This window comes from Kogia breviceps, chromosome 5, assembly GCF_026419965.1.
Source record: "Kogia breviceps isolate mKogBre1 chromosome 5, mKogBre1 haplotype 1, whole genome shotgun sequence".
Taxonomy (NCBI): Eukaryota; Metazoa; Chordata; class Mammalia; order Artiodactyla; family Physeteridae; genus Kogia; species Kogia breviceps.
In genome coordinates this window covers 121,476,799-121,503,568 of record NC_081314.1, presented here as the reverse complement: position 1 = coordinate 121,503,568, position 26,770 = coordinate 121,476,799, and the positions used below count along the sequence as shown (strand labels likewise).

The following is a 26,770-nucleotide window of genomic DNA, read 5'->3' as shown; positions in this document are numbered from 1 at the left end:
ATGTTTAATTTTTTAATGTACTCACATTCATCAACATTCTGCATTGATAAAAAGCACTGGAGAAATCAATTAAATTGTTCCTAGCTACCAGATGTTAATAAGAGCGTAATATAGCAGATTCATAGTTTTAAAGACAAATGATACAATACATGTCTAACAGTTGGTTACAGCTCAGCACTAATGAGGCCAAGGTCAAGGGTTTAATCTCTCCTTGGCCAGTACTTTTGCTCTCTTCCATAGCCACTGGCAGGATCCATGACCGAGCCTGCCATCTTGGCTGTGAACGCCATTGATCATTAAGGAATCTGGGTTGGAGGATGAGGCAGCACCAGCACAAAACCATTACCCGCTAATGGAAGAGCTACTGAAAGGAAGAACAACCCAGCTGATCAGTAGTTTATCTGCCCACGAAGATTTTGCTTCACTATAATCAGTCTTCAGGAGACTAGTACAATTCTTGGCTCTCAACTTAGGAGAATTTATGGGGCAATGGTAAGGACCTTAAGAGAGAAAACTGAGTTCTTCCCCTGGCTTTGTTCCTTAATAGCGCTGAATAAGTCATTACACTATCTGTTCTCTGTTTCCACCTCTATAAGATAATAGGGTTAGACTAGATGGTCTCCAAGGTCCCTTGCTGCTCTAAAATGGTTCCATGTGTACATTTTAAAATTTTTTGGAAGGGGGAGTGTTTTCTAACCCCAAACACTATTATTTTCCTTCTGGAACTGTGGAAGGCAGACTTTTAAGATGGCCTCTAATGAACCCTCTTGTATAAATCAGTGCTCTGTAAAGAAAGAGAGCTGATTGGATGCAGATATATAGAAAGATAAATTTATTTTAAGGAATTGGCTCATGCCAGTATGGAGGCTGGCAGGTCTGAAATTTGGAGGGCAGGCCAGCAGGCTAGAGGCTCAGGGAAGGGCTGATGTTGTAATAAGAGTCAGAAGGTAGTCTAGAGGCAGAATCCCTCTTCCTTGGGGGACTACAGTTTTTTTATCTTAATACATTCAAGTATTGAGATGAGGTCCAGCCACATTATACAAAGTAATCTGTTTTATTCAAAGTCTACTGACTTAAATGATAATCTCAGTTGGTATTTGACCAAATACCTGGGTTGTGTGGCCAAGCCAAGGTGACACATAAAATTCACCATCACATCTGACTTCTGGTATTTACATCTTTATGTAATACTCACCTTTCTTTGTGTGAGACTTGATTCCAATAGAATTTGGCAAAGGTGATAGGAAGTCACTTCCATGATTAAGTTATAAAAGACTATAACTTCTGTCTTGCAAGAGGACTGTCTCCATTGCTTTCTTGCTTGCACGTTATGGTGAAGCAAGATCCCATCTAGAAGAGGCCCAGGTGGCAAGGAACCAAGAGTAGCATGCAGCCTACAACCAGCAAGGAACAGAGGCCTTCTTTTCAACAGGCTTCAGAAAACTGAATGCTACCAACAATCACTGAGTGAGCTTGGAAGAGGATACTCTTCCCAGCTAAGCCTTTAGATGAAACCTCATACCTTTGGGCCAATAACTTGACTGCAAGCCTGAATCAGAGGACCCGTTTAAGTCATACCCATATTCTTGACACACAGAACCTGTGAGAGAATCCATGTATATTGTTTTAAGGCATTCCATTTTGGAGTAATATATTGCATAGCAATAGATAACTAATACAGTACCTAAAATTAACTTGATAAGTTATTGATCAGGATTAATTTGAAGATAACCAAATCCATGTTAGCTAATTTAAGCAGAAAGAAATGGATTACAGCTTAAAGAAATCTCAGAATTGTTGGGAGGCTGAAGATAGATACTCTAGCCAAGCTTGCAGAAATTACCGAGAATCACACTACAAAACTTGCCACCCCCAAGAGAGCTGTTGCTTCTGCCACCATCAGGAAGTGTCCAAATCAAGAAGCTACTATCATAGCAGTAGGCTCCAGAACCACACTGTCTCTGCTGAGATTTGCTACCTTAAAAATGGATGGCACACCTTATCTTTTCTCCCATGTTAGTCAGTTTTGAATCAGTGTCTTAAGTTTTTCCGTGTGATGGATAAGACCTAAGCCACATATCTCATCCTAGTAACAATGGGAATCCTTTCTTTCTCTCTCCCTCCCTCCCTCTCTTTCTTTCTTTCTCTTTTCTTTTTTCTCTCTCTCTTTTTCCATCTTTCCTTCCTGCTCTCCTTCCCTCCTTCACTTCTCCTTCTCTTTCTCCCTTCTTCTTCTTCTTCCTCCTTCTTCTACACATTGATTTTAGGTTTAGTGAATGACAGTTGTCAACTACAGTAGAAATATGTATATCAAAAATATCTGGAGAATAAAATAAGACACTATGTAATTAAATGCTGTATTATAAGTATCAAGCCCAACTTCTACAATATTTCTCAGAAGGAATTTCAAGAAAAAATAATGTAATAGTCAGGAGCACAACAGTTGGGGGTCGAATAAACTTTATAAAAATGCCAGCTTTGAAATTTACCAGCTACGTGATCTTGGACAAGTTCCTTAAATTCTTTAAGCCCAGTTTCTTCTCCTATAAAATGAGGAAACTGCTTGTTATTCTCATTCATTATTTGAGACTAAAAAGTGAGAGTGCAATTAACATTATTAGCACAGTGGCAGGCACAAAATAAATGATCAATAATGTGTTATGACTAAGAACGTGATAGTGGTTTGTGGTTTAAAGGATGCAAGTTCAGTGGAGAAGGTGAGATTTAAGCTGGGCTTGAAAAGGAAGAACTACAGTTAAAAATGGTGAAAGGAAGGTAAGACATTATCCCTGCACATTATCCTAGCATCTTCCAGAAAAGGCCTTAAAAATCACTTAGAGCCAAGTGTCTTATAAACGGATAAATGGACACTGAAATGTGACATATCTTAGAATAGGTGAGTAATGAAGTCAAGGTAGGTGACTCCCAGGTTGGTATTCTAAACACTCAGCTGCATTTCTTACTTGCCTCTGAACTATTAAAATTGGGAGTTCTTTTATTCTGTCTCCATATTAACGTCAGCATTGACATAGCTATTAATAACATAGACACTAAAAGAAGAAAATGAGACTAACAATGGCATCCCATAAGCTAGGTCTTCATCAAACTATGAACAAGAGGAGTCAGTGTCAAAACAGTACATGTAATCCTTTTCTTGATTTCTAGATTGTGAAATGACTCATGACAAGTTGACACATAAAACATAGATCACCTTCATTAAAAACACTGCACTTTTCTTTCATTTTTATTTTTTACCCATTATATCTACGATCACATAGTTATTCTTCTGCTACCAATTCATATGTGAACACTTTCTGTTGGTTTTCATTAGTTTCCTCCTGTAAATAGAAACTTATGTTAAAATAAGATATAATCAATAGATTGAGGTTAATTATGCCCTATTCTCTTTTTTATTTCCTAAGTTCATGATATAATTACTAATTGAATCTAATGAAAGCCATGGTTATCTCTTTATTCATGTTTTAAGCAAAAAAGCCCATTCCCATTTTTATTTTCTCTTAAAACCTTTTGTCATCCCTACTGACTTTGAACTGAAATATTGTAGATAAGGAAACATGGATTGTTTTTACTGGAAGAGATTTTCAAGTTCTTGTTCACTAACCTTCATACTGTTGATGTAGAGACAGTTCTGAGAGTGTTCTTAGAACTGGCCCAGTTTAGTAGCAGACCTGGGAAATCAAGCCAGGTGCTGGAGTGCCACTTCGGTGCTTTTCCACTGTAAGGATGGAAGTTGATATTTTTACCCATCTTATTTCCTATCCCACTTCTTGCAAGTTTGTTTGATTTGCTTTTGTTCCATTTGTGGCTATGAGGATTAAATAAAAGAATGGTATAAATGGCAGGCAACATGAAATCTAAACATTACTTCTCTTTCCCCTTTCTAAAACCTTGTGTAAATATAATGTCATAAGTCAGAACACATTTAAGCATACTTAAGAAAGTTCTAAAAAATGATAAAAATGAACTTATTTACAAAACAGAAACAGACTCACAGACTTAAAGAATGAATTTATGGTTACCAGGGGGGAAGGGTGGGAGGGAGGGGTAGATTGGGAATTTGGGATTGACATGTACACACAGCTATATTTAAAATAAAATGTCTTTCCAGGAAAGAAAATGGAAGTCTGGAAAAGAATCTTTTTGAAAAGGAAGAGTCTTTTATAATGCAAATAACCATCCTCTAAGTAACCTATTTTGCCATCCTGGATATTTATAACACTGTGAGAGGAGTTTGTTAGTTCAGGATTGATAGAAAGCTCACTTGACACACCAGTAGACAAATAGCAAAATTCTGTGCAATTTACCAGCGCTGTCCCTCATGGATTACATAGAGTACCCGTGCATTCTCCAGGCACTACAAGCTATAAGATCTGCCCTGAGATGATGAGCCTTGTTGGGATTCCATACACCACCTGCTTCTCTTGGGGAAATCAGAATTCATTAGCATATAGGGTTATTACTCTCTGACAGGAGCTGGTGGGCTGGCAAGAAAGTCTACTTTTCCCATCACAATGAGCTGAGGTTGCTTCTGCTTCTTCTTCTTCGTTGCATTCTCATAAGGGGATAAAATCTGTTTTCCCTGAGAACCATAATTTTATTACAGTAATATACTGGGGAGCCTCCAATGTGCAGTCTCTCATCTAAATTCAATGATTCCTGAAGTGCCCATTTTTAATTAAATGTGCCGTCATAAATTACTGGGCATTCTTTGATGATGATGATGGCATTTACATAATGATTAGTGCCTTCAAAACACATCAATATGCGGTCCAAATAATACTATCATATACACACTACTATGAATAAAATAGATAACCAACAAAGACATAGTGTGTAGCACAGGGAACTATACTCAATATTTTGTAATAACCTATAAAGGAAAAGAATCTAAAAAAGATTCTTACATATATATTCTTTAGTTATATACATAACTAAATATAATTGAATCACTGTGCTGTACACCTAAAACTAAAACATTGTAAATCAACTATATTTCAATTTAAAAAAGAATTATGTGCAAAAAATACTAAATTATTCATATTAGTACTTTGATAAAAGTGTGCTTTCTGAGTTTTTTGTTTAGTAGTGGCATATAGTATTACATTCCTCTAGCCACTCTCTCTTCTGGTCAACAGTTCGTTTGTGGGATCTCTGATCTAGATGACAGGTAGATTTTGTATCTGTGTAGTCAAGTATTGAAGTAGCATTGTGTACTCATTAAGGCATCAGGCATAAAATCCCAGTTTTACCATTTACTAGTTATGGGACCTTAGGCAAGAATTTGACTGCTCTGTGCCTCAGTTTATTCATGTGTAAATTGAAGACACATAACTGTATAAACCTCATGGGATTGTTGGGAGGATTAAATTAATTACTCCATGTAAAGCATTTGGAAGTGTTCTTGATAATCCATAAGTGTTCTGCCATTGTTATTTCACAAATGTGTTAAATCAAGAAATTAGAAAAGCTATAGGATTTTAAAGTTTTGTCATTCTTAGTAACTTGCTTTAACCACCTGGGCTCAGACTAGCTATATTGACTAACATTTCTCTTTGTGGTGTGATCTATTCGATAATTTAGGAGACTTCTTCATGTGATTTTTCTCCACATGTTTGTAATCAGGTGTAAAGACAGGATGGAGCACCTCATGGGTGGCAGGACTCCTTCACATGGGTGATGGTTTGTTATCCAGCACACAAACTTCCTCCTTGTTTTGAGAACAGAGCCGAAAGCTGGGTATACATTTTTTCATCTCTCTGGTGGTTTTTCAGTGCACTGAAAAATTAGCCCACTTTATTAAGTTTGAAGCTTCGTAAGCATCCTCTTTCCAGATTTCTATTCGAATTTTTTTAAAGGGAAATTCTGTGAATTTCCCTTTCTTTTTTTGAACATCTGTGGGAGCTTTATTGAAGCCTAAGAGGTTAAGAAATGTCCAGACATAAGCTCATTCAGTTTGGATGCGGCATTCTTGGAATCACGGTATTTTGATATTAGTTAAAATAATTTTAGTTATGCAAGTGATTTATCTTTATTTTTGCAAGAGAATGAGTTGAATAAAATAGAAACTGGGTTAGCTAATTTTAATAAGAAGTTATATGTATGTATACCAATATGTGTGTATGTTTGTATTTATGTTCAATTCTTAGCTCATTATCAGAATTCCATGTAACCATTAATGAATAATTAATCTAATGAGAAATAACATCTGTAAGTATCTTCAATGTGTTTGGAATCATGTAAGGATTTTATAAAGGCTAGCTCATTTAATCTTCAAAATTAGGAAAATCATGGAATCCAACAGGATCCTGAGACCAGCAGTCATTGATGGTGGATATTTGAGAGAAGAACCACTTGTAACCCTTTTTTGACCCTAAAAGAGTGTCTGGTACATAATAGATGCTCAATAAATCTTTGTTGAATGAACTATAAATCTATGAATGAATGAATTATATGATTTCTAAAGAATACAATAGAATGAAAAATATGACTAGCATTTAACCAAGGTAAAGCACTGTATGCATGATCCTAGACAAGTCAATTTACCATCTGGGACCTCAATTTATTCAATTGCAAATCAAAGATCAGATCTCATCAGCTCTTCAGTCTTAAAAATTCACCATGGGATTTACACCATCATTTACTGTCAGTCATTATTCTCTGTGCAGAAATACCTTTCACATTTCCATTAGCTGGTCAACAACAACTCCTGACATATTCTTCATTTCATTTTTCCTTTTGACGTTGTGATTTGAAAGTAAGATTTTAAAACGAATAACACAAGAAACAGGCACATATTAGACTCAATCCCAAAGGACAGTCAACTGTAACCACTGCATGAGAATAGAAATATGGCCGTTGGTATCTACAATTTCTCTATTCTTTTAAATGGCACCTTCTCTTTCTTCATTTCTAATTGTTTTTAAATTTTCCTTAATTTGACCTAGTTTCATAGTTATGTGAGAATGCTTTGCTCCTAGAGCCTACTCTCATCTACCTGAAAAATAACATAGGTTGGACATATTCTTTAGTTTCTACTGGCCCATTTATAATAATTTGTCTACACTTCATATTTTTTTATTTTCCTAAAAATTGCCAGGGTTAACAAATTAAGCCACAAACTCCCTAGTGAATGAAAGGTAAGACTAATGATTAGTGCTTGACTTAGGAGATAATGAAGGCTAACAGAAGCAAGTTTTACCTGGTATTGATGGCAAGTGTCAAATTAATGAACTAGACAGAATGATTTCACTGACTCTCAAATGGTATTTTCCTCTTGTAGTTCAGAGTATCACGCGCGTGCGCGCGCGCGCGCACACACACACACACACACACACACACACACACACACAGATATAGTTCTAAAAATAAAGCTATGTATAGTCCTTCTTGACTTGCCCCTCCAGAAATAAAGAACATAGGGTCTGAACTCCAAAGTACATGACAGTCTGCTTATGTAAGCAGACTGCTTGGTACAAGAAGTACTAAAAATTGCTTAACCAGTTCAGTAGTCATCTACAATTAAGCAACACCCAGGGAACAGAAGTCTTATTCTTATAAGTAGATGTTGCCCTATTTGAGTAATCGCTTTCCTTCATATAATCACATTTTAGACTGAATTTAGTGTGCTTGACTCTCGCTACCCTCTTGTAGGAAGAAGGTTACCTAAGGAGAACTACATTAACTCTTTCATCTTAATAAGAATTTAAAAGAAGTTTTAGCTCAAAATCTTTTTCGAAGTATTCATTACAAGAAAACTCTTTAATAAAAGATCCCCAAACCTAAGCTGATTCATTACAAGCAAATATTGGATGACCCGGATTCCAGTAAAATAGAACAAAGTAGATAGTCCCTAGAGAATGTTGTGACAACGTATGTTCTAAAAATAACCAGTCTCCATCTATGGTCTTATGAAATTCTTTCAAGTCTTGGTCCAGATCTCTCTAAACCTCAGCTCAGAAGCTAATTGTGCCCCTTTCACTACAATCAGTAGCCACGCATATTTAATCAGTTTTGGTCCAACATCTGATTTTATTAACTTAGCTAAGGCTTCACGCAGCTGAAGCAAAAGGCTGTGCTTGAATAATATGCCCTCTGCCCCAATTCAAACACTTGGGGCTCAGTTGTACACAAGTTTTGTGTCATCTGGAATTAAATCACTTTGGTAGCAAAAAACAATGGATTATTGATATAATAAGTGCATTTGAAAGTACTATGATTCAAATGATAACAAATACAAAAGATATCTAATGTCTCCTATCTTTCTTATTTCAAATCCACCTTCTGTACTGTTTAACACCAGACACCTTTCCTCCTTATACTCAAAAGAGGTAGAATTATTTTGAAGAGTACAAGATTCACAATCCAAAGAAATTTATCTAAACTCACATAACAAATTAATGAGACTCATGACAATGGATTCTGATTATTGAGACATAACTGGTCCAAACTGCATAGATTATGGGAACATGGAGTTTGCTCCTTCCTAGCTACATTCAAAATATGTATGACAGGAAAATGCTACTACAAAGATGCATGGCCATCCCCTTTCCTGATGACCCTCACAAAGCTTGTGTGTCCTCTGATTGCGGTGAAAAGGACACAGTTAGCTTCCGGACTGAGGTTTGGAGAATTCTAGACCAGACTGAAAACATTTCATAAAAAGACCATGGATAGAGATTGATTATTTTTAGGACCCCTGATGACAGAGCACAGAGAATCGAAGGAGTGATCAATCTAACCAGTAAGTCCTCAAAGTCTGTTGATATTCCAATTCACCTCAGGGCTTGGTTCATGACTCCCACAATTTTACCTTCACCCCCAGATCTCTTCTATAAGACATCAACCTCCGGGTGATCCACAGGCATCTTAACTTGGCAAAACTTGTTTCTCAAGTTGGGGACTGATTATTTCAGTATATGGGTTTTCAGTTCTACCCAACAACGTGAAATAGGTAACTCAAATTGTCTTTGCAGTTAAATCTTGATAAAAACTCAATAAGGGTTTGAGAAAGGTCCCCCTCAGTTACTATGTAGGGGAAAGCTTATCCTGAATTTTACGGTGCTCAGACTAATACTGTCAACTATTGGAATAATAAAACCAGCTTTGAGTAACATCTGCATAAAAAATACTGAATCACTATGCTGTATACTTGAAACTAATGTAATACTGTAAGTCAACCATACTTTAATTTAAAAAAAAAAAAAAAAAACTTTCCTTTTTCTGATTTTTGTTCACCATTCCTTCCAGCCTTTGCTTTTCTGTTTTTCTCACTACATGGAATATTGTTCTCAATGTTCTTTACTACACAAATTCCTACCTTGCCAAACAAAACCCTTCAGAACATGATCTGTTGCCTATCATATAGTAGGTGTTCAAAAAACACTGAACATCAAAAACATAAATGGTTTTTGAATGAAGGAGTGGATGAATGAGAAAAAGAATCTGAAGAGTTCTTAAAGGTGCCTGGAAGCAGTTTAAGCTCTTTCGAGGATGGTGTAAGATGTGGCAACATATTCTTCTGCCAGAAGTATAAGGGACTTTACGTAGCATCAGCGGCTCTGAAGAAAAAGGTCAGATGAGTCACAGGTGTATTTCAACACACTTAGGGTATTGTGATAGGCTACTTTCCATCTTTCTTAAAGAAAGGTAATGTAATTAACATACTCTGGTATGTGTCTCTCCCCCTGGTCTTGGTGGGTTGAAGGGGGATATAAACTTGAGGCTACAAGGATTTAATTACAGGTTTTTGTTTAAAAGACTTGCTCGCTGTCACGGACTTACAATAAGGTAAACATTTATCAAAGTTACAAAGATAAAGAAAGAAAAAAGTAAAAACCAGAAGCAAGATTCTACTAAATAAATTACTAAAATACAGTCATTTTACTAGGAAAAGGCAAAATGAACTGCATTTGGATTATACTCAAAGATAAACTATACTTGAATTCTCTTTCTGATTTCTTGAGGTAGTATTATTTTATTTTACTTTTTCTTTTATTTTACAGGAAGTTTCTCATTTTGAGAATGCAAAACCAAAAAGAAAGTAAGTCAAATTTACTTTGAAAACTTTATGTTCTCTTACTTCTACAATGTTGAATGCAATATTTTAGTGGGTTTCCTGTCAAAGTGCTTTTTAAAAAATCGTCATGTACAAATCTAGGTATGCTTTACCCTGCTAACATTTATGTTTATTCTTATGCTTAGGAAACTTGTGTTGTGACATTCCTGTAGACAGGGATGTGAAAATTAAATTTTCAGAAGAAACATGTGTCTAAACTAGTCTCAGATTAAAGTGGAAGCCTACTCGAAAACATGTTTCTATCGGTGAACTATTAATCTTCTGGAGCTCTAGTTATTCTAATCCAAATAAAAGTGTGTTTGCAAAGAGATTTGGGTTATTTAGGTCAGGCTTGGCTTTATATTCAGCACATCAAGCTGCCAGAGGACGCGACACGCACATGTTGCATAAGGTAATGGGATTTTTAACTAATAAGCAGGAAATACATAGCAACAGGAAGTTGGTTTATGGGGACATTTCCAGACTGGTTGCTGATGATACAGAAGAACGGCTTCCTTGCACTCTGGAAAGGTCTGAGACAAAATTGTTAACATGTGAAATTCTTTCTGGATGTAGTCTTTTTCATTTATTTTTTTATTTTTTTGCGGTACGCGGGCCTCTCACTGTTGTGGCCTTTCCCGTTGCGGAGCACAGGCTCCGGCCGCGCAGGCTCAGCAGCCATGGCTCACGGGCCCAGCCGCTCCGCGGCATGTGGGATCTTCCCGGACCGGGGCACAAACCCGTGTCCTCTGCATTGGCAGGCGGACTCTCTCTCAACCACTGCTCCACCAGGGAAGCCCTATATGTTAATTTTTGCTTACAACCCTGAGCTTAAAAAAAAAGGTGAATAATGAAAAACACTCCAGTTATAACAAAATTATTTACATGTACACTATGTGTGTGCGTTCATCCAATGTGTAAATTGATTAACATAATCAAGTATCAATTTACAGGCAATCTTATTTCATGTCTACCCATCTGACTCTCCACTCCCACCCCCCTCACTGGGTTTTATTTAAAGCATATCTCAGACAATTTCACGTTCCAATATATCATTAAGAAACAAGAATTGTTTTTTTAAAATATAACCACAACACCACAGCTGTACTAGAACAAAATAAGAAAAATAACCTAATATCACCAAGTATACAGTCAGTATTAAAATGTCTCTGATAGCCTCAAGTGCTTTTTTAACAGTAGCTAGTTTATTCACGATCCAAAGAAGATCCATGTGATGCATTTCGTTCATGTTTCTTAATTTATAGGTCTTTCTCCCCATTTATTTGCTGAAGAAACTGGATTATTCGTTCTGAGGAATTTTCCATATTTTTGAATTTTACTGATTGCATCCTGTGTGTGTGTGTGTGTCTGTGTGTGTGTGTGTGTGTGTGTTTTAAACACGTGTTCTCTCTTCTGTTTCCTGTAAATTTTTAGTTAAATCTCCAGGCTTGATAAGATTCAAGTTTGATTATCTATCTCTATATATTTTTAAAGTAGGTCATCAGTGACTGTATATTTCCTGTTGCATTACATTGGAAGCTCATATATCTGGTTGTCTCTATTTTTACAACTGTGAAGTTGCTTAATGGGTTCAGATGGTATCACACTGATCCATCCAGCACTAAGTTGCCCATCGGCCTTTCAATTAAAAACTTTAACAGTAACTGGTAATTATTGCCCCGATTTATTGTTTTATTAGGGATTGTACAATAGTTATATTCAATTTGCAATGTTCTTTCTGTATTTATTGAATAGAATTATTTGACAAAGAACTTTCCCATATGAACTATTTTATTATCTTGAGATGCATTCATGTAGAAATAGCCCACTCTTTTTTTTTTTTTTTTGCAGGGGTAGGGGTGGTGAGATTTATGAAAGTTAGTTTCTTCATATTGCACAGAAATTTCCAGGCAATATGTATTAACTGTACTTTGCCATCCAGAGTCAGGACAATTCAGGCTCATATGTAGAACTTAGAATTTATTCCTGCTCTCCAAGACATTGCACACGTGTCTAAGTGAACTAATTTCTGTTCACTTAAAATTTATTAAATCTAGACTTAAATATTGGTTTCTTTTATTTTTCTAGGTCAATCCGGAGATCTATGTCTGAAAGCAAAGTATTTGGTTAGTAATTCATAAGATTACTCATGCAAATGATATGTTCTCTTTCTCTAAGAGTGATTTTCTGCCGCTAATGCCATAAAGCAACAGAAAGTATAGGATGAAAGTAAAATTGATTTGTCTTTGAATTTTATAGAAGAAATTTTAAAAAAGAAATGTGGCTCCATTCTAATTTTAAATGGCTAAGCAAATAAACCATTGATTTATTCAGAATAATTTCCTTTTATATTACAAAAATAATTCTTTTTGGCTTATTGGCTGACTATCTTCCAATTTCCCAACTTTAGCTTGGAAGGTCTATGGTCAAGATGATCTCTTAGATATCTTTTCATATCTAGGAATCTAGGAATGAATAAAATAGAAATAAAAAATGGTTGAATTATAAAAGACTTTCCACAGCATTTCAAGCACCAGAGCTTTTCTTCAGTTTCTGTGGTTACAGTACCCATAGTAATAATAGGGGCAATTGGCTTGCTTTGTATTTTAATTTTAAAGTAAATATCTAATTATTTTTAGAAAGTTAATGGAAGATATCTCTCTTTCCTTTACAGAATATAGAAAAATAGAATGTTTTATACTAATTATAAGACATTTATAGTGATAAAACAACTGGATTATTCAGTTAATAATTCATTTTTTATGTAGTTCATCAAACTTGTGTGTACTCTTTCTCCCCAGGAGCACCTAGAAGTTGGATGCTCAAACCCCCTTTTTCCTCTTTTCAAAACCAGGTTCCTGGCTAGGGTATGAAAAGCACACTCAGGCCAAAGTGATGATCATCCTTGGATGCATCTACCAAGGGCATCTGAATTTTAATTGGGTCTGATATTCTTCCAGTGGCAACATCTACAGGGGCTGAGTCCTATCTCATTAGTCAAGGCCCTGTGGGCAGTAGTTGCTAAATATTTTGAATACTAGCCCTGATTTGAATAGTGCATGATCTGAAATAAAAGGAAGGAAGTAGTCACTCTTTTATTTTCCATTTATATATGCCCTTCTCATAGCATATTCAGCTTGTGCACATAAGACTCTAGATGTTTCCATGCTAAAATAATTCTTGATGATCACCTGCCTTCTCTGTAGTCAAATATGAAAGCAAATACTGACTTTAAAAACAGCACAGCATGCTGAGTTTGTGTGATGCTTTTGTTGCATTATTTAAAATTTGCTTTATCAATGGTGTGATACAGCATGTGGGATGATTAGTCTTCAGTAAACAGATTAGAAGGGATTCCAGTTCTTTATTCTGGTGAATTTCACTTCTTTACAACATGTCTAGACCCTGCTCCAGGTGTTAGAAGGACAAGTCTGGGAAAATCATGGTTCTTCCAGTCAAGGATCTGAAGAGTTTCTTGAAACAACTCAATGTTCTCTCTACACGCTTACTTAATCATTTTGTTAAAAACAGTGAAGAATGTGGAGGATGGAGCCACTTTAATTGATGTATAAAAAATAAATGGTTATTAATTCAAGAAAAATACTCCAAAGAATAATGTAATCAAAAGCTATCAAGAGGTATTTCAGTAGCAACCTTCTACCATCTATGCTTGAGTGCTTATGTAGTTTATGGAAATAAATGGGAACCCACAGAACATCTGGGAGTGTCCATCAGGGACCAGAATGGACCACAATGCTTTCTTAACATATTACTTACCAAGTTACAACCGTGTGCTGAACTTGTTTTGATATCAAATTTCTTACACAGATGTTACCATAAATTCTTCTAACCAATCTTCTGCTTTGCTTTAGAGGGAAAAACTGTGAATGACACAACTTGGCAGGAACCCAGCAAGCCTGAGAATGATTCCCACATCAGAAAACTCTGTCAGCTAAAAGGTAATTGCTAAATTTAGTTCAGCTGACTTTGCATTTTCCCAAAGCAGTTTAAAGGGCAGGTAAGAAAAATTTACATCTTTCTTCATTAAAATAAGCAGTGCATTGTGGTCTACTTAAAAAGGAAAAACTAATAGAATAGAATGCATATATTATTAATAGAATATATACGTGTGTGTGTGTGTAGATACACACAGACATGCAGAAAGGAAGTAGAATGTAATTAAGTTGCCTGTTGAAGCAAAGAATCAGTTGCAAAAACATTTTAAAGTCTTTAATGAATGTCTAAAAGAATGCAAAAATATATTAACAGTTGTGATTTTTAGGTTTTCTTTAAGAATTTAAGAGAAATAAACTTGACTCTTAATGCAAAATTATGTCATTTTATGATTTTTAAAATCCCAAGAAAAGCAAATTAGCAGTCAGGTATAAGGAAATTTATTGATAGTAAAAGACTTCATAATTAAAATTACTTAACTTTGGGAAGGTAATGAATAAAACAGAAAGTCCTAAGAGTTCAGAAAGATGAACAAGAACATAAAAAGTTGATCTGCTTGGTATTCTCCTTCCAATGTTACTGGAACAAGAAATAATTGTTCATATTAGTTATTGATTATTTGAGAGTTTCTGATTTTTTTTTTCTGATGTTTAATTTTAAAAGATTTTTTAATATTTGGGGACAAAGGGAATTATAATGTATTTTTATAGTCAAGAATTTAATGGTTTGGTTATACATTCTGTTCAGATTTTGCCTTTTGAGCTCCATGAAGGAGCTCATAGATTTACAAAGTAATTATTTATGAAAATAATCATTTTCTTTTGAAATATATCAGTTTTATCCAAGATTGAATAATGTTTTGGTAAATAGTTTTAACTTAATTTTTAAATATTTACAGATTTCTCCATTATAAATAAATAAATAGGTGAAACATTTTGGGATTATTTTAGATATTTTCTTTTAATTATAGGAAATGTTTTATTAATATTGTGTTTTGATTGGATTCTGTCTTCACCTCATGAATGCTAGCTGTATTCATTCACACCTCAGTTAATCAAACATTCACCCACGCATCCATTCATTCATCCATCTCTTTGACAAGCACGTGTTACTTTTAGATTATTGTACATTAATCTGTGAATAAAGAAGGTATAACTATATTACAGATTATTTTTAGTCATAAATTTTGCCATAAACCTCTTCAAGTATTCTATTTTATTTAACATCCTTTTTGTAAAATGTTGTGCGTTTTGTTTTGTTTTAAATTTAGCAGTAATAGGTAAGTAATTCTATTACAGCTACACTGACAAAGCAGCCAAAAATCTTGGCCTGAGTTGAGGTGCTTCTGATTAGTGATCTTTTCATTGTCAGAGAACAAAAAAGAAAACCTTTAAAGAAGACTTTCCAGCTTTGATATTTCTCAGATTCTTAAGCGCCCCTGTGTTCGGTCTGTGTGTGTGTGTGTGTGTGTGTGTGTGTGTGTGTGTGTGTGTGTGTGTGTATGTGTGTACACGTGTGCCTAAGAAGTTCAGCTGACATTTCAGCAGTACCAGCTGAGTCACAGGACATTTGTTAGGGATTAATGCTGTGCTAGAAAGAGTTGATGGCCTGAGACCAAGGCTGTCGGTTCCATTGTAAATTGAAGGGAGAAATTTAGTGAGAGAGGGAGAGCGACAAGTTGTGGACTTGAATTTTATGGGTGTAGTAGTTTCCTTTGGAAGGCTCAGAGTATTTCTAAGTAATCTGTGCCCTACATATCAACCTATAATATTTCTTTTTCATTTTAAACACTACTATTTAGCTGTTAATTGCATAATTACTTAAGAGTGGTTTACTGGGCCAGAGGATATTATCATCCACAACCCATGTTTTTATTGAACACTAATGATGAAATTGTAAAGACCATCTTTCAATAAAACAGAAGAAAACCTATATGGAAATGATAGGAGTGACATAAACTCCTAAAGAATCTATTACATACTTCAAGAACCAAAAAAAGTCCATTTCTCTCAATTTCAATATCAAAATGGTATTTCCACATGACACAAGTTATATTAACAGCAATTCAGTCCTGAAGAGTATTGAGCCTGATGAAAGAAACTTCCACAGGCTATATTTAGCCAAGGATTTGTACCTGGTATTTTAATCCATAAAGATATTCACATACCCCAATAACATGATTGTGTTGTGTTGCTTAAGACAAATTTTATCACAATAGTTAAGAGCCAGAAGCGTTTTTAGTTTATGTAGTCCATTTCCATCTTCTAAGAATACTTTCATCTAAATCTACATCTGTGATGCTGAGACTACATCTGTAAAATACATGCAGCCTAAATTGATTGCTCAGGACTTTACAACTGAAAGATCGGCATAATTTAGGTATCAAGGGAAATTAATCTATAATTCATGTTAATTGTTTTATTTTTGGCATTCTAAACGGGCAGAATATTCATAATATTCATTTTAGTAAATTTAAATCGATTTTTAAAATCTTTAAATTTATTTTGGACTTAGTTTTATGGGGGGGAGGGAAGCCTGAAAAGAATGAACTTTGAAATCTATGAATTGGAATTTACCCAAGATCAAGTTATGATTTAAGTAAAGATATTTTCAAGAACAGGGTTTTCATTACTTTATACCAGAAAGTACAAGGAATAAAAACAAAGCAAAATTTAAAAAATGGTAAAGGAAACAAAACGCACTCGGAGATTTAGAGATTTTTTTCAAGTGGTGTTACTGTGATAGACTGACTATTCCATGAAACAGAAAGTATGTGAAAATAATTGGCTATGTTTGTAAAGGATATAGGGGCTGGATACATTCAGGATACATTCAGGAAACATGGAAGGAAAATTAACTCCACTCATGCTGCTGCAAAATTATTTTTAAAATAAATCCTCTTTACATATGATTTTGATGAGATTCATTATAAAAACCCCACTGGTAAAGCTATTAAGACCTTCCAGTTTAACACTGGAGTTACCATTAGTTTGAAATATTCTTTCCTGAATTCTAGTCAATATCATTATTTGGCCAACCTTTTCAGAGTAAGCATAAGCATATAAATATTTCAGTTTAACTTCTCGAGATCTTATTAAGTCTTCTTCTTTACTGGCTTGATACCCTCATTTTCAAGGTGGTAAATGTATAGAGTCACAGGTGTATTTACCGTTCTGCTTAATTTTCAGGGACCACAATTTGATTGAGACATTATTTCCCAAGAGCATGAACTTTAACTTTAACTTTAACTCTGTTTAGACTGGACTACACGAGGAATGACAGAGAGAAGTCTGATCTCACACCTGAATGTCTGCTTATGATGTGGGAATAAACTTCCTAAACAAAGGCTGCCTGCCACAGCAGGCCTCTTTTGTTTCTAAGGAAGCCTTTCTGAATTGAATGACAACAACACTCTGAGTTCTAGTATTTTATACAAATGAATCTTGGTATCCCTTCAATCCTTTAGGAGAGTTCTTACTAGAATTATAGTTACCCGAGTATGGTCCGAAGTCGAATTTCCATTAGAATCACCTAGAAGCTGATTAGAGATACTGCTTTTTAAATCAAATACCCCCCCCTTTTTTTTCTGCATCTGCATTTGAAGGGCGGTTGGAGTCTGAATGTTTATGCTGGAAGATACATTCTTATGTACACTGTCTTTTGTGACCCGCTGATGTAGTTCATGCATGTACAGATAATCTATTGCTACAGCAAACCACCCCCAAACGCAATGACATAAAGCAAAATGTTATTCGGCTCATGGATTTTGCAAGTCAGAGATACAGTCAGGGGAGGGCTTCACAACGTCTGAGGCTTCCTCTAGGAAGACTTGAATGACTGAGGAAGACTTAAATGTCTGGTGGCTGGAGTCATCTAGAGGTTTCTTCACTTACATGTCTGGGATAACTTCAGGTTGGGCTCAGCAGAGACTGTCAACTGGAGAACTAATATGTGGCCTCTCCATGTACTTTGAGCTTTTCCCAGGGTAAAGGCTGGGTTTCAAGAGGGAAAGACATGAGAGGGAGCTTCACACATCACACAAGGAAGTGTCTTGAGAGTGAACATCACAAGAGACCCAGGTAGAAGCTGCCAGCCTTCTTCTGACCCAGACTTAGAGGTCACAAAACATCACTTCCACTGCACTCTCCTGTGACAAGCAAATCACTATGGGCAGTTCAATTCAATAGAAGGAGAATTAAACTCCATTTCTTGGTGGAGGAGTGCTAAGGTCACATTGCAGAAGAACATGTGCTATGGGAGATATTGCTGTGGCTGTCTTTGGAAAATATAACCTGCATCTCGTGGGTTATGTCCACATACCTCCACCTGGCACTCAAGGTCCCTTGCCGTTTGGCCTTACTCACCCACCCAGGCTCACCTCCTCTTGTGCGATATCCGGAACTGCCCTCTGACGTGACCAATCTCAATTTCTACATTTAATTAAACATGTTCCACTTATTCCACACTATAGGCTAGTGTTCACAGCGTTGCTGCTGTATCTGTAACTTTTCCTTTACTTCTGCCTTTCCAAACAATCTCCATTCTTCAAGTTTCCATTGAGGCCCTGCATCTTCTGGGAGTACTGTGGGTCCTAGGGCTCTCTTCCCACCGTAGTGTCTGAATCACTCATTTTACTGCCTTGCACGGTTACGTAAGTGATATAAAGGCATTGTTCCCGTCACTCACTCTGTGGCTTCCAGATTCGAGAGTACGGGAGTCTACTTCACTGGTGTTTTCCTGAGCCCAAAAGAGTAATTATAGAGGGAGCTCTCCAAAATTCAGCTTAGAGGGATCAAAAAAAAAAAAAAAAAAAAGAGAGAGATGAAAAGGAATATAGGAACAGAGGAAAGAAAGAATTTTTTTTTCTAAGTACACAAACTAAAAAAAAAAAAAAAAAATTCGGTGTAAAAACTCTATTTCTATCATTCTGACTGTGTGATGGCAGATCTTTCTTCAAAGAGCCAGATCACAAAACCAGCTGATTTTAAAATTTCAGTATTTTCTGGAGCCCTGTAGTGTGGTGACTCTGATGTGAAATATTAACTAGGTGGTGTAAATAATTCTGAGACTGAGCTGTGAATTTAATCTATCTGTTAACCACAGCTATAACGGGGATTGGGGGATAAACCTGCTCCTATTTTTCACTATGCGTGGAAGGTAGGCCTTGCCTCTTCCTTCCTCCCCCTCAGAATACAAGAATGAGGTATAGTGGAAACTTGAAGTAGTAGTAGTGACTGGAAGTAACAGGGAGTGAAGGTGAAAGAAAAAGTCATTGGCCTGGAGGCCAGGTGATTTCTGTGGGTCTCAGTATCCTCATCTGTAAACTACGGGGCTTGGATTAAGTGATCCATGAAGTCCTATCTTCTTTTAGCACACTGTGTATGTCAGATTTATATAGATGGAGCCCCTTTTACAGGGCCTGAAAGGGAAATGCTGCTATCTTTTGAAAAGGTTTCATTTAGCTGCAAGCAAATGGATGACACACTCCAAAGCTTTTACCAAAGCAGGCAGAGAACAATTTCAACATAAATAATTCATGTTGAGAAGACATAAGCTAATGAGGCTCAAAATGCCAGGGATGGAAAGCTCCGTTTAACAGAAACAAGTGAGGTGATAACATTACCTCATAGCATTTTGGAGTTAGAAGCGGTTTCGTAGCTCAGATGCTACTCTTTTGTAAGTGGGAAGGAAACTGAGTCCCAGAGAAGTTCCATGGCTTACTCAAGGACACAGCTGGTCAGAGGCATTCTTTGTCTTTTTTTGGTTAAATTTCTATTTTACTTTGATTGGTTTCTTATAAGAACAGTGTATCTTTAAGAAAGTGAACATTCATGATCTAGTCAATATAATGCCTTAAGAGACTAAAGAAAAATATTTAGGTATTCAATTGCACTTAAACTTCTTAAATCTTGTAATTTCTGATAATCTCTGTGTAACACTTACCTCTTTTCATAGATCTAAATGAAGATGATTTTCTTTTGAGTAATAATAGACATACTCTTCAAGGAAAAAAACTACAAGGCATTTCTTATCAGGTAATGTGAATAATCAACATTTACGTGGTGTTTTGTGAAAATCATCTCGTTATTGATGTGTACGTAGTGTACAATACTTAGCCTTGTAGCTATCTTGTATTTAGTTACTGCAGGTTGTTTTGTAATTCATATGCTTATGTCTCTGTGAATTGGAATATAAATGAAAAAATTAAATGATGATGAGTTAATAAACCATTCTGATTATGCAAAACGTCATGCTCTATAGCCTTTTGATAAGTAACTCTGAACTTGGTAAATTAATATACTGGGATTGACTCTGACAAGACCTGTGCTAAGTGCTTAGAACTATCTGTCAATCTTCAGTGAGGGGCATGTCCCTCATGTTTTATGCTTGATATAAAAACGTATACTGTGATTTCTGACATATCCCTTTAAAACGTGCATTAATTAGCCCAGGAGTTCAAGCAATTAAGAATGTCTGAACCTTGGGCCTCCCTAATAATAACATAGCATTAATTAACAGCCAAATAACTGCTATTCACCCTGTAACAAAAAATCATATATGAGTCAATAGGGCCAACTCAGTCATCATACTGATTTTTGATATTTTTCTGACAGCCATAGGGTTCTCTGTAACCATCTGATGGTTTTACTAGAAAATTTAGAACTGACTTTCCTCAGCACAGATTGATCAATAGGCAGAGGGTATGTAGCATATGAATTATGAGGGGCTGATTTGGTGAGGAAAGGGAACTCAAATTCCTAAATCCAGCCCGATTGCTGGGGCTGTCGGAGGTCCTCTGATGAATTAGACAGTGGACCATAACTTTTGATCAAGCACAGTTTCTGCTGGCTGCTCTGATGCCACCGGAGTTATGGAACTGTGCTCCTGAGAGGGCTGCTGCACCAGCTTGCACTTGGCCTGGATGTCTGTCAACCAATGGGTTCTCCTGCAGTGCGCGGTTGAGAGCTCTGAAAACAGACAGAGCTCTGCTGGAGTCTTAGTTTGGCCCTCTTGCTATATGACCTTGGGCAATTTACTTAATCTCTCCATGCCTCAGTTTTCATCATCTGTAAAATCAGTCTATAAAGAACCTATATCTCATGGCTGTCAGGATTAAGTGAAATACTTCATTAAAGCACTTAGCCTCATGGCTGGCATTTGAGAGATGTTTTTAAAATTTTAGTTGTTGTTATAGAACCTCCTCTCTTCTCTTTCCCCTTCCTCCTCCTCTACTCTTTGCAAGAATTTAATGACCCTTTCACGAGCACAGCTGGCAGATTATCTCTGAAACATGCAGTCTCATCCTCCCAGATTTAGATGAGCCTAAGTGAAACACTGAGAGCAAGGAAAAAAATAACAACTGGTTTATAGTAAGAGCTCCCCTGACATGTTTTGTGCCCAGAGGAATTCTTCTGTAGGTCTTTAGCAGAAAAATGGAACTATCTCTTAGAAATAAGAAAATGATGTAGACCATTCTTAGGGTTAAAGGTAAAGGGTTAAAGGTAAAGGGTTAAAGGTAAATCTTTAACACCAAACTTTCTGTACATTTTAATTGGCTAAGAAATGATTCTTCTAGAATGGTAACCATTCAAATGTGCTATGTAGTTTATCACTAAAGATTAGTTGAAGGAATTCATACCCAGTGACAGACAGGCAGGAGCTATTTAGTCTAGAAATCTTCATTTGAGAGTTGAGAGGTGGTCTTATCTATCTTTAATATCCCTCTTCTTATTCATAGTAGGCATTCAATTGAGCTTAGTTAATTAAGAAACACTTCTTCTGTATGACAGAATACTTCAGTGTAACAGAGTATTATTAAATATTAAGCAGCGCTATGAAAATTATTAATATATTCACTCCTTGTGACCGAGGAAAAGAAGAGTAGAAGCAGTTTACCCTTTGAAAGATGAAGGAGAGAGAGGGAACCATTCTCTGGTGTGAAGGGGAAACTGGCCTTTTGGTGGAATCCATAAGAATGGACTTCGGCACAGACTGTGGCCTCTCATGTAAGCAAATGACTTACCAGAGCATTGTTTCTCTGAGTGTGGCCTGGGGACCCTCTATATCAGAATAACTTAGAGTATTTGTTAAAAATGCAGATTTCTGGGCCACACCCCGGTCCAACTGAATTATCATGTCTGGGGTCCAGGAATCAGTATTTTTATGTGAGTTTTCAGAGGAGGCTCAGTACATGAACCATGAGACTCTGGGAACCAGAGAGTTGATGAGAACTTGTCTGCAGACTTGATGTCTCACGTATTTTCACTTTACAAGCCCCAACTTGGTTCAGGTCTGGTTTGGGAAGTCAAGAGCCTCCTGGAAAGACCAAAGTTGAGAGTAGTTCCATATTTCAGGAATGATATGCATTCATTACAGAACTTTTTAGAACTATATAAAAATAGAAAGGATCAAAATACTGAATAATATCTTAAAAGGGTGAATATTTTCATATCACTGGCCATTTTACTGAATATCATTAACATGGGATAAAGCTCATAAGATGTAAAACATATTATAGTTATTATTACCCTACGACCATGCCTACAAAATATAGTTTGGACAATACAAACATTCAGAATAAAAGATTTAAACAAGAATTGAATTTCCAGCCAGAAAACACTCAACCAGACAAGTTTCCTTCATGTTCTCAAACTGAGGAGAAGAAGATCTCAGATGTAAAAGAAAGTACAAGGAACCAAGTGGCAGGAGTGGGGGAAGATATTTATGGAATGCTCTCTCTGATACTGACTTACTCCGTGAATATTTTTGTCTACTTGGCCTGGGATTAGTTTGTTGGAGGACCAGGCTTGCAAGAGAAGTGCTCAAGGGGAGAGTTTGAAGCAAAGCCAGCTGCCTGGTACTGTGATCATTATAACGACCATAAAGAACATCTTGGGGCAACTTGACTCCCAGCCTTGATTTTTGTATCCTTGTTCTTGTTCTTTTCCGGCAGCATTCAGTTGATGGCTCAAACCTTTTGTAGCATATTGAAAAGGGTATAAAATATGCAGTAATACGGACTTTGGGCTAATATATTTTCAAAAATGTTTCATGCCTCATTTCTCACGTAAATTCTTTGGTTGCATTCAGCCTTCAGAGCACCATTCATATTCATGATATAGAAGAGGGATAACATTTATTACTTTCAGTGCTCGTGGTATTCAGCACTGTCAAGTACCCCCAGCCAGGAATGCACCAAAACATTTTCTCCCTGAGCAACTTCCGTGGAAAAAGTGTTGCTGAATGAATGAATTTTTTAAATATTAAAATAAATATTTATATTTATACACAATATATTTATAAAATATATAAATATATTTTATGATATATTTACATGTAAATATATATAATAAAGTATATTTTATTATATATATTTACATGTAAATATATTTTTATAAAAATATATGTATATTCCCCCAAACCTTAGGTTCCCTAAGGTTAGAGTGTTAGATCACTCCATACATTTTCAATCAATTTCTTTCTTGATGTTCTTTTCTATGGCAACTGTAAGGATAAGTATTTGAATTGTCAGCCTCCCCTGCAGTTAGAGGTGGTCATGAAACCCAATTCTGGCCAGTGAGATGTAGTCAGAAATGCCTGGGGAAGGCTTTCTTTTTTGAAAAAAAAAATAAAGCAAAGCTTCATGAGGAGAAAGCTTTGTCTTTTGCCCTTCTCCCTCCCTGGAGCTGAAACTTGATATCTGGTAAGTTAGCAGCTATCTTGCAACCCTCAGGGCAAAAGGCACATGTTAAGGATGGTGAAGCAGGCAAATGCTTGGAGCTTTATTCATCGTTGACATTCTTGAGCAACTGCATCAGCACTGGACCGCCTATGTCTGGACTTCTTATTGTGTGGAAATATAAGCCCCATACTTGTTTAAGCCACTGTTGTTAGGTTTTCTGTTCCTCAAAGCTGAATGTATTCCTAACTGATATACTGTATTTTTAAAACGGTTACTTCTGCTAATGCTGAATCCTAATTGGTTTAAGATATTAGACCAAACTGTGCTCACAGAGTTGGATGATGTCTAGAATCAGCTCTGACTGTACAATCTAGACTAGCCTCCTTTATTTCTCAAGCAGTGTAATCAACATCTAGAGCTGGGAGTTAGTCATTTAGTCTGTAAGATGAAAATTAGATTAGTAACAAAAAAATCTATGGGCTACATAGAGTTCATTGGCGCTATATATACTTAAAACTGTATCCAGTACAGCACAGCATTGTTGGGAAAGGTGTGCATATTAGATCAAAGCAGAATTGCTTTTTGGTGCGCTTAACTGAGGTCATGACCCCAAGTGACTAGGGAAGAGCTTTAAGGTTATGCTGTGATCCTCTTGTTAACAAGCAGCAGAGGCAGGTCCCTCATTAGGTTTCATCAGACAACTTTTCTGTGGTTCTAAGCAAAGTTGTGAACAAACCATAAGGCAGGAAAAAAAAAGAGGGCAAAATGACAGATTATTTAAATAGCTCCTGAAAGTGTCAACTAAAAAATAGTCTTTATGTGTGATGTGATCACTTAAAGATGAACTAATGATGTTGTGCATTGTTCTTATTTTCAAGTACTTTCTTCTCCATTATATAACTTTAGCGACTATATTATCTGTTGCTACATAACAATTTACCCCTAAATTTAAGGGCTTAAAACAGCAAACATTTATTATGCCACAGTTTCTGTGAGTTAGGAGCTTGGCAGTGGTAAAGCTGGGTGATTCTAGCTCAGGGTGTCTCATGACGTTGTAATTAAAATGGCATCTGAAGGCTGCCTAAGCTGAAGGAACTGCCTCCAAACTCCCTCTCATGGCTGCAGCCAGGAGGCCTCAGCTCCTTGTGGGAGGAGCTGTTTGGAGGCATCAGTCTCTCACCATGTTGGACTTCGCATGGGGCTGCTTGGGTGTCCTCGCAGCATGGAATTTGGCTTCTCTCAGAGTGAGTTATCCAAGACACAGAGTAAGAAGGAAACCAAAATGCCTTCTAAGATCTAGTCTCACAAGTCATATACTATCACTTCCAGCTTATTTTATTTGTTAAAGGCAAGTTATTAAATCCAGCTCATGCTAAGGGGAGGGGCCTTATGACCCATCTTTTGAAGAGAGCAGTATAAAACAATTTGTGGGTATATTTTCAAACCACCAGAGCTACCTAATAATATTTTGAGGCTACAGGTGGAGGACCGGTGGAGGAGGATTCCTGCATCCCAAGACCAAGTTTATAACTCATTTCACAAACAGAGAGAAGTAGAACTCTATTCGGTAGCTAGAATAGAATGTAACCGCTTTTTTTTTTTAAACTATAAGACTTTAAAGAGTGGCTTTAATTGGGATTAAAAAAAATTGAATGTTATGTAATGTACATTTTTGTCTCTGGTGAAATGAAGTTAAAATCAGACTAGATCTTATTTCAGTATCCAAAGTTATACTCTATCTATCTATCTGTCTATCTATATTCCCTTTTAAAGCAAGGAAAAGAGCTTAAGCAACCTTCATTTTAACTTTTGGTTTATTCACAGAAAAGGAAATGGCTGGTAGTAACAAACGAATTTTATGAATGAGCTGTATTAGCTAGACAAGTTCTAATTCTAAATATCTGTGGGCATTTTCACCTCTTGATCATCTTAAAAGGTTGATAGGAATTATTTGGGTATTTTTCAGTATTATTCTCATTTTTCTTTAATTAATTAATTTATTTATTTTGGGTTGGGTCTTTGTTGCTACATGAGGCCTTTCTCTAGTTGCAGTGAGCGGGGGCCACTCTTCATTGCGGTGCGTGGGCGTCTCATTGTGGCGTCTCATTCTCTTATTGTGGAGCACTGCCTCTAGGCACGAGGGCTTCAGGAGTTGTGGCTCACGGGCTCTAGAGCACAGGTTCAGTAGCTCTGGCGCATGGGCTCAGCCGCTCCACACATGTAGGATCTTCCCAGACCAGGGCTCAAACCCGTGTCACCTGCATTGGCAGGTGGATTCCTAACCACTGCGCGACCAGGGAAGTCCCAGTATTATTCTCATTTTTAAAAGAATTATATAATTTTTCAAATGACTAGCAAACATATTCTGGTAGCTTAAACTGTGCCAAACTAGTTGATATCTTTAAAAGGGAACACAAGCCTGAAAATGTGGGCCTAATTCTTTAAAAATCCACATGCTACACTCAATGGCAAAATAAAATCCAATCACTCAGTACTAGTTTCCATCTGTCATTCTACTCTGTCAGTTTCTACATTTTGCCTCTTGGTTTTGGTCTAGAACTTGTGGGACTTCTGCCTAGCTTTGGTTACTATAAAGTAACCAAACTTGCTTTACGCTTATTTGAATCATAACTCTTGACTTTGGACTTGTTTAAACTCTCTGTGCCTCAATTTCCTTATGTGTAAAATGATGCTAAGAAAAACTTCTTATGATTGTTATAAATATTAAACGAAGCAACATATGTATACTACCCCTAGAAGATATTCAATGAATATTTATGTCCTTTCCCTAAACTCTTCTTAATCCCATTGTAAGACTTCCCCTCAGAATAAAAGTTGAAATTCATGTCTGTTTTCTATTATAAACTCCATCCAGTGCCTTTTGCTGCAGGCTTGGGGTGCCCTGGGTAGAAACTGTGTTTAATGCCAGGTACTTGGATTTTTCAAAAGAGTAGAAGCCGACAGTAAGGACTTTACATTGACAGGAACCAAACATAATAAAAATATCCTGTGCTATTGTTGCAGGAAGGGGGATCTCTTCCAGGCCCCAAGGGTGGGCT

General features: G+C 36.4%; 1 protein-coding gene and 1 long non-coding RNA gene across 2 annotated transcripts in view; one reads left to right on the top strand and one right to left on the bottom strand.

Annotated features, from left to right (window-relative positions):
• Positions 1–478: 478 nt before the first annotated feature.
• Positions 479–26,770, top strand: part of SAMSN1 (SAM domain, SH3 domain and nuclear localization signals 1) — a 118,588-nt gene continuing 92,296 nt past the window's right edge. Inside the window, 5 exon segments of the mRNA XM_067034936.1 lie at positions 479–492; positions 10,023–10,060; positions 12,164–12,201; positions 13,948–14,034; positions 19,985–20,069. Of these exon segments, the coding sequence (XP_066891037.1) occupies positions 490–492; positions 10,023–10,060; positions 12,164–12,201; positions 13,948–14,034; positions 19,985–20,069 (251 nt within the window). The 5' untranslated portion in view covers positions 479–489.
• LOC136794269 (uncharacterized) overlaps positions 3,304–26,770 on the bottom strand; it is a 217,883-nt gene continuing 194,416 nt past the window's right edge. Inside the window, exons 8-9 of the long non-coding RNA XR_010840814.1 lie at positions 3,623–3,826; positions 3,304–3,338 (exon numbers count right to left, since the gene is read on the bottom strand). This is a non-coding gene — a long non-coding RNA (uncharacterized lncRNA). The remainder of the gene's footprint in view (positions 3,339–3,622; positions 3,827–26,770) is intronic.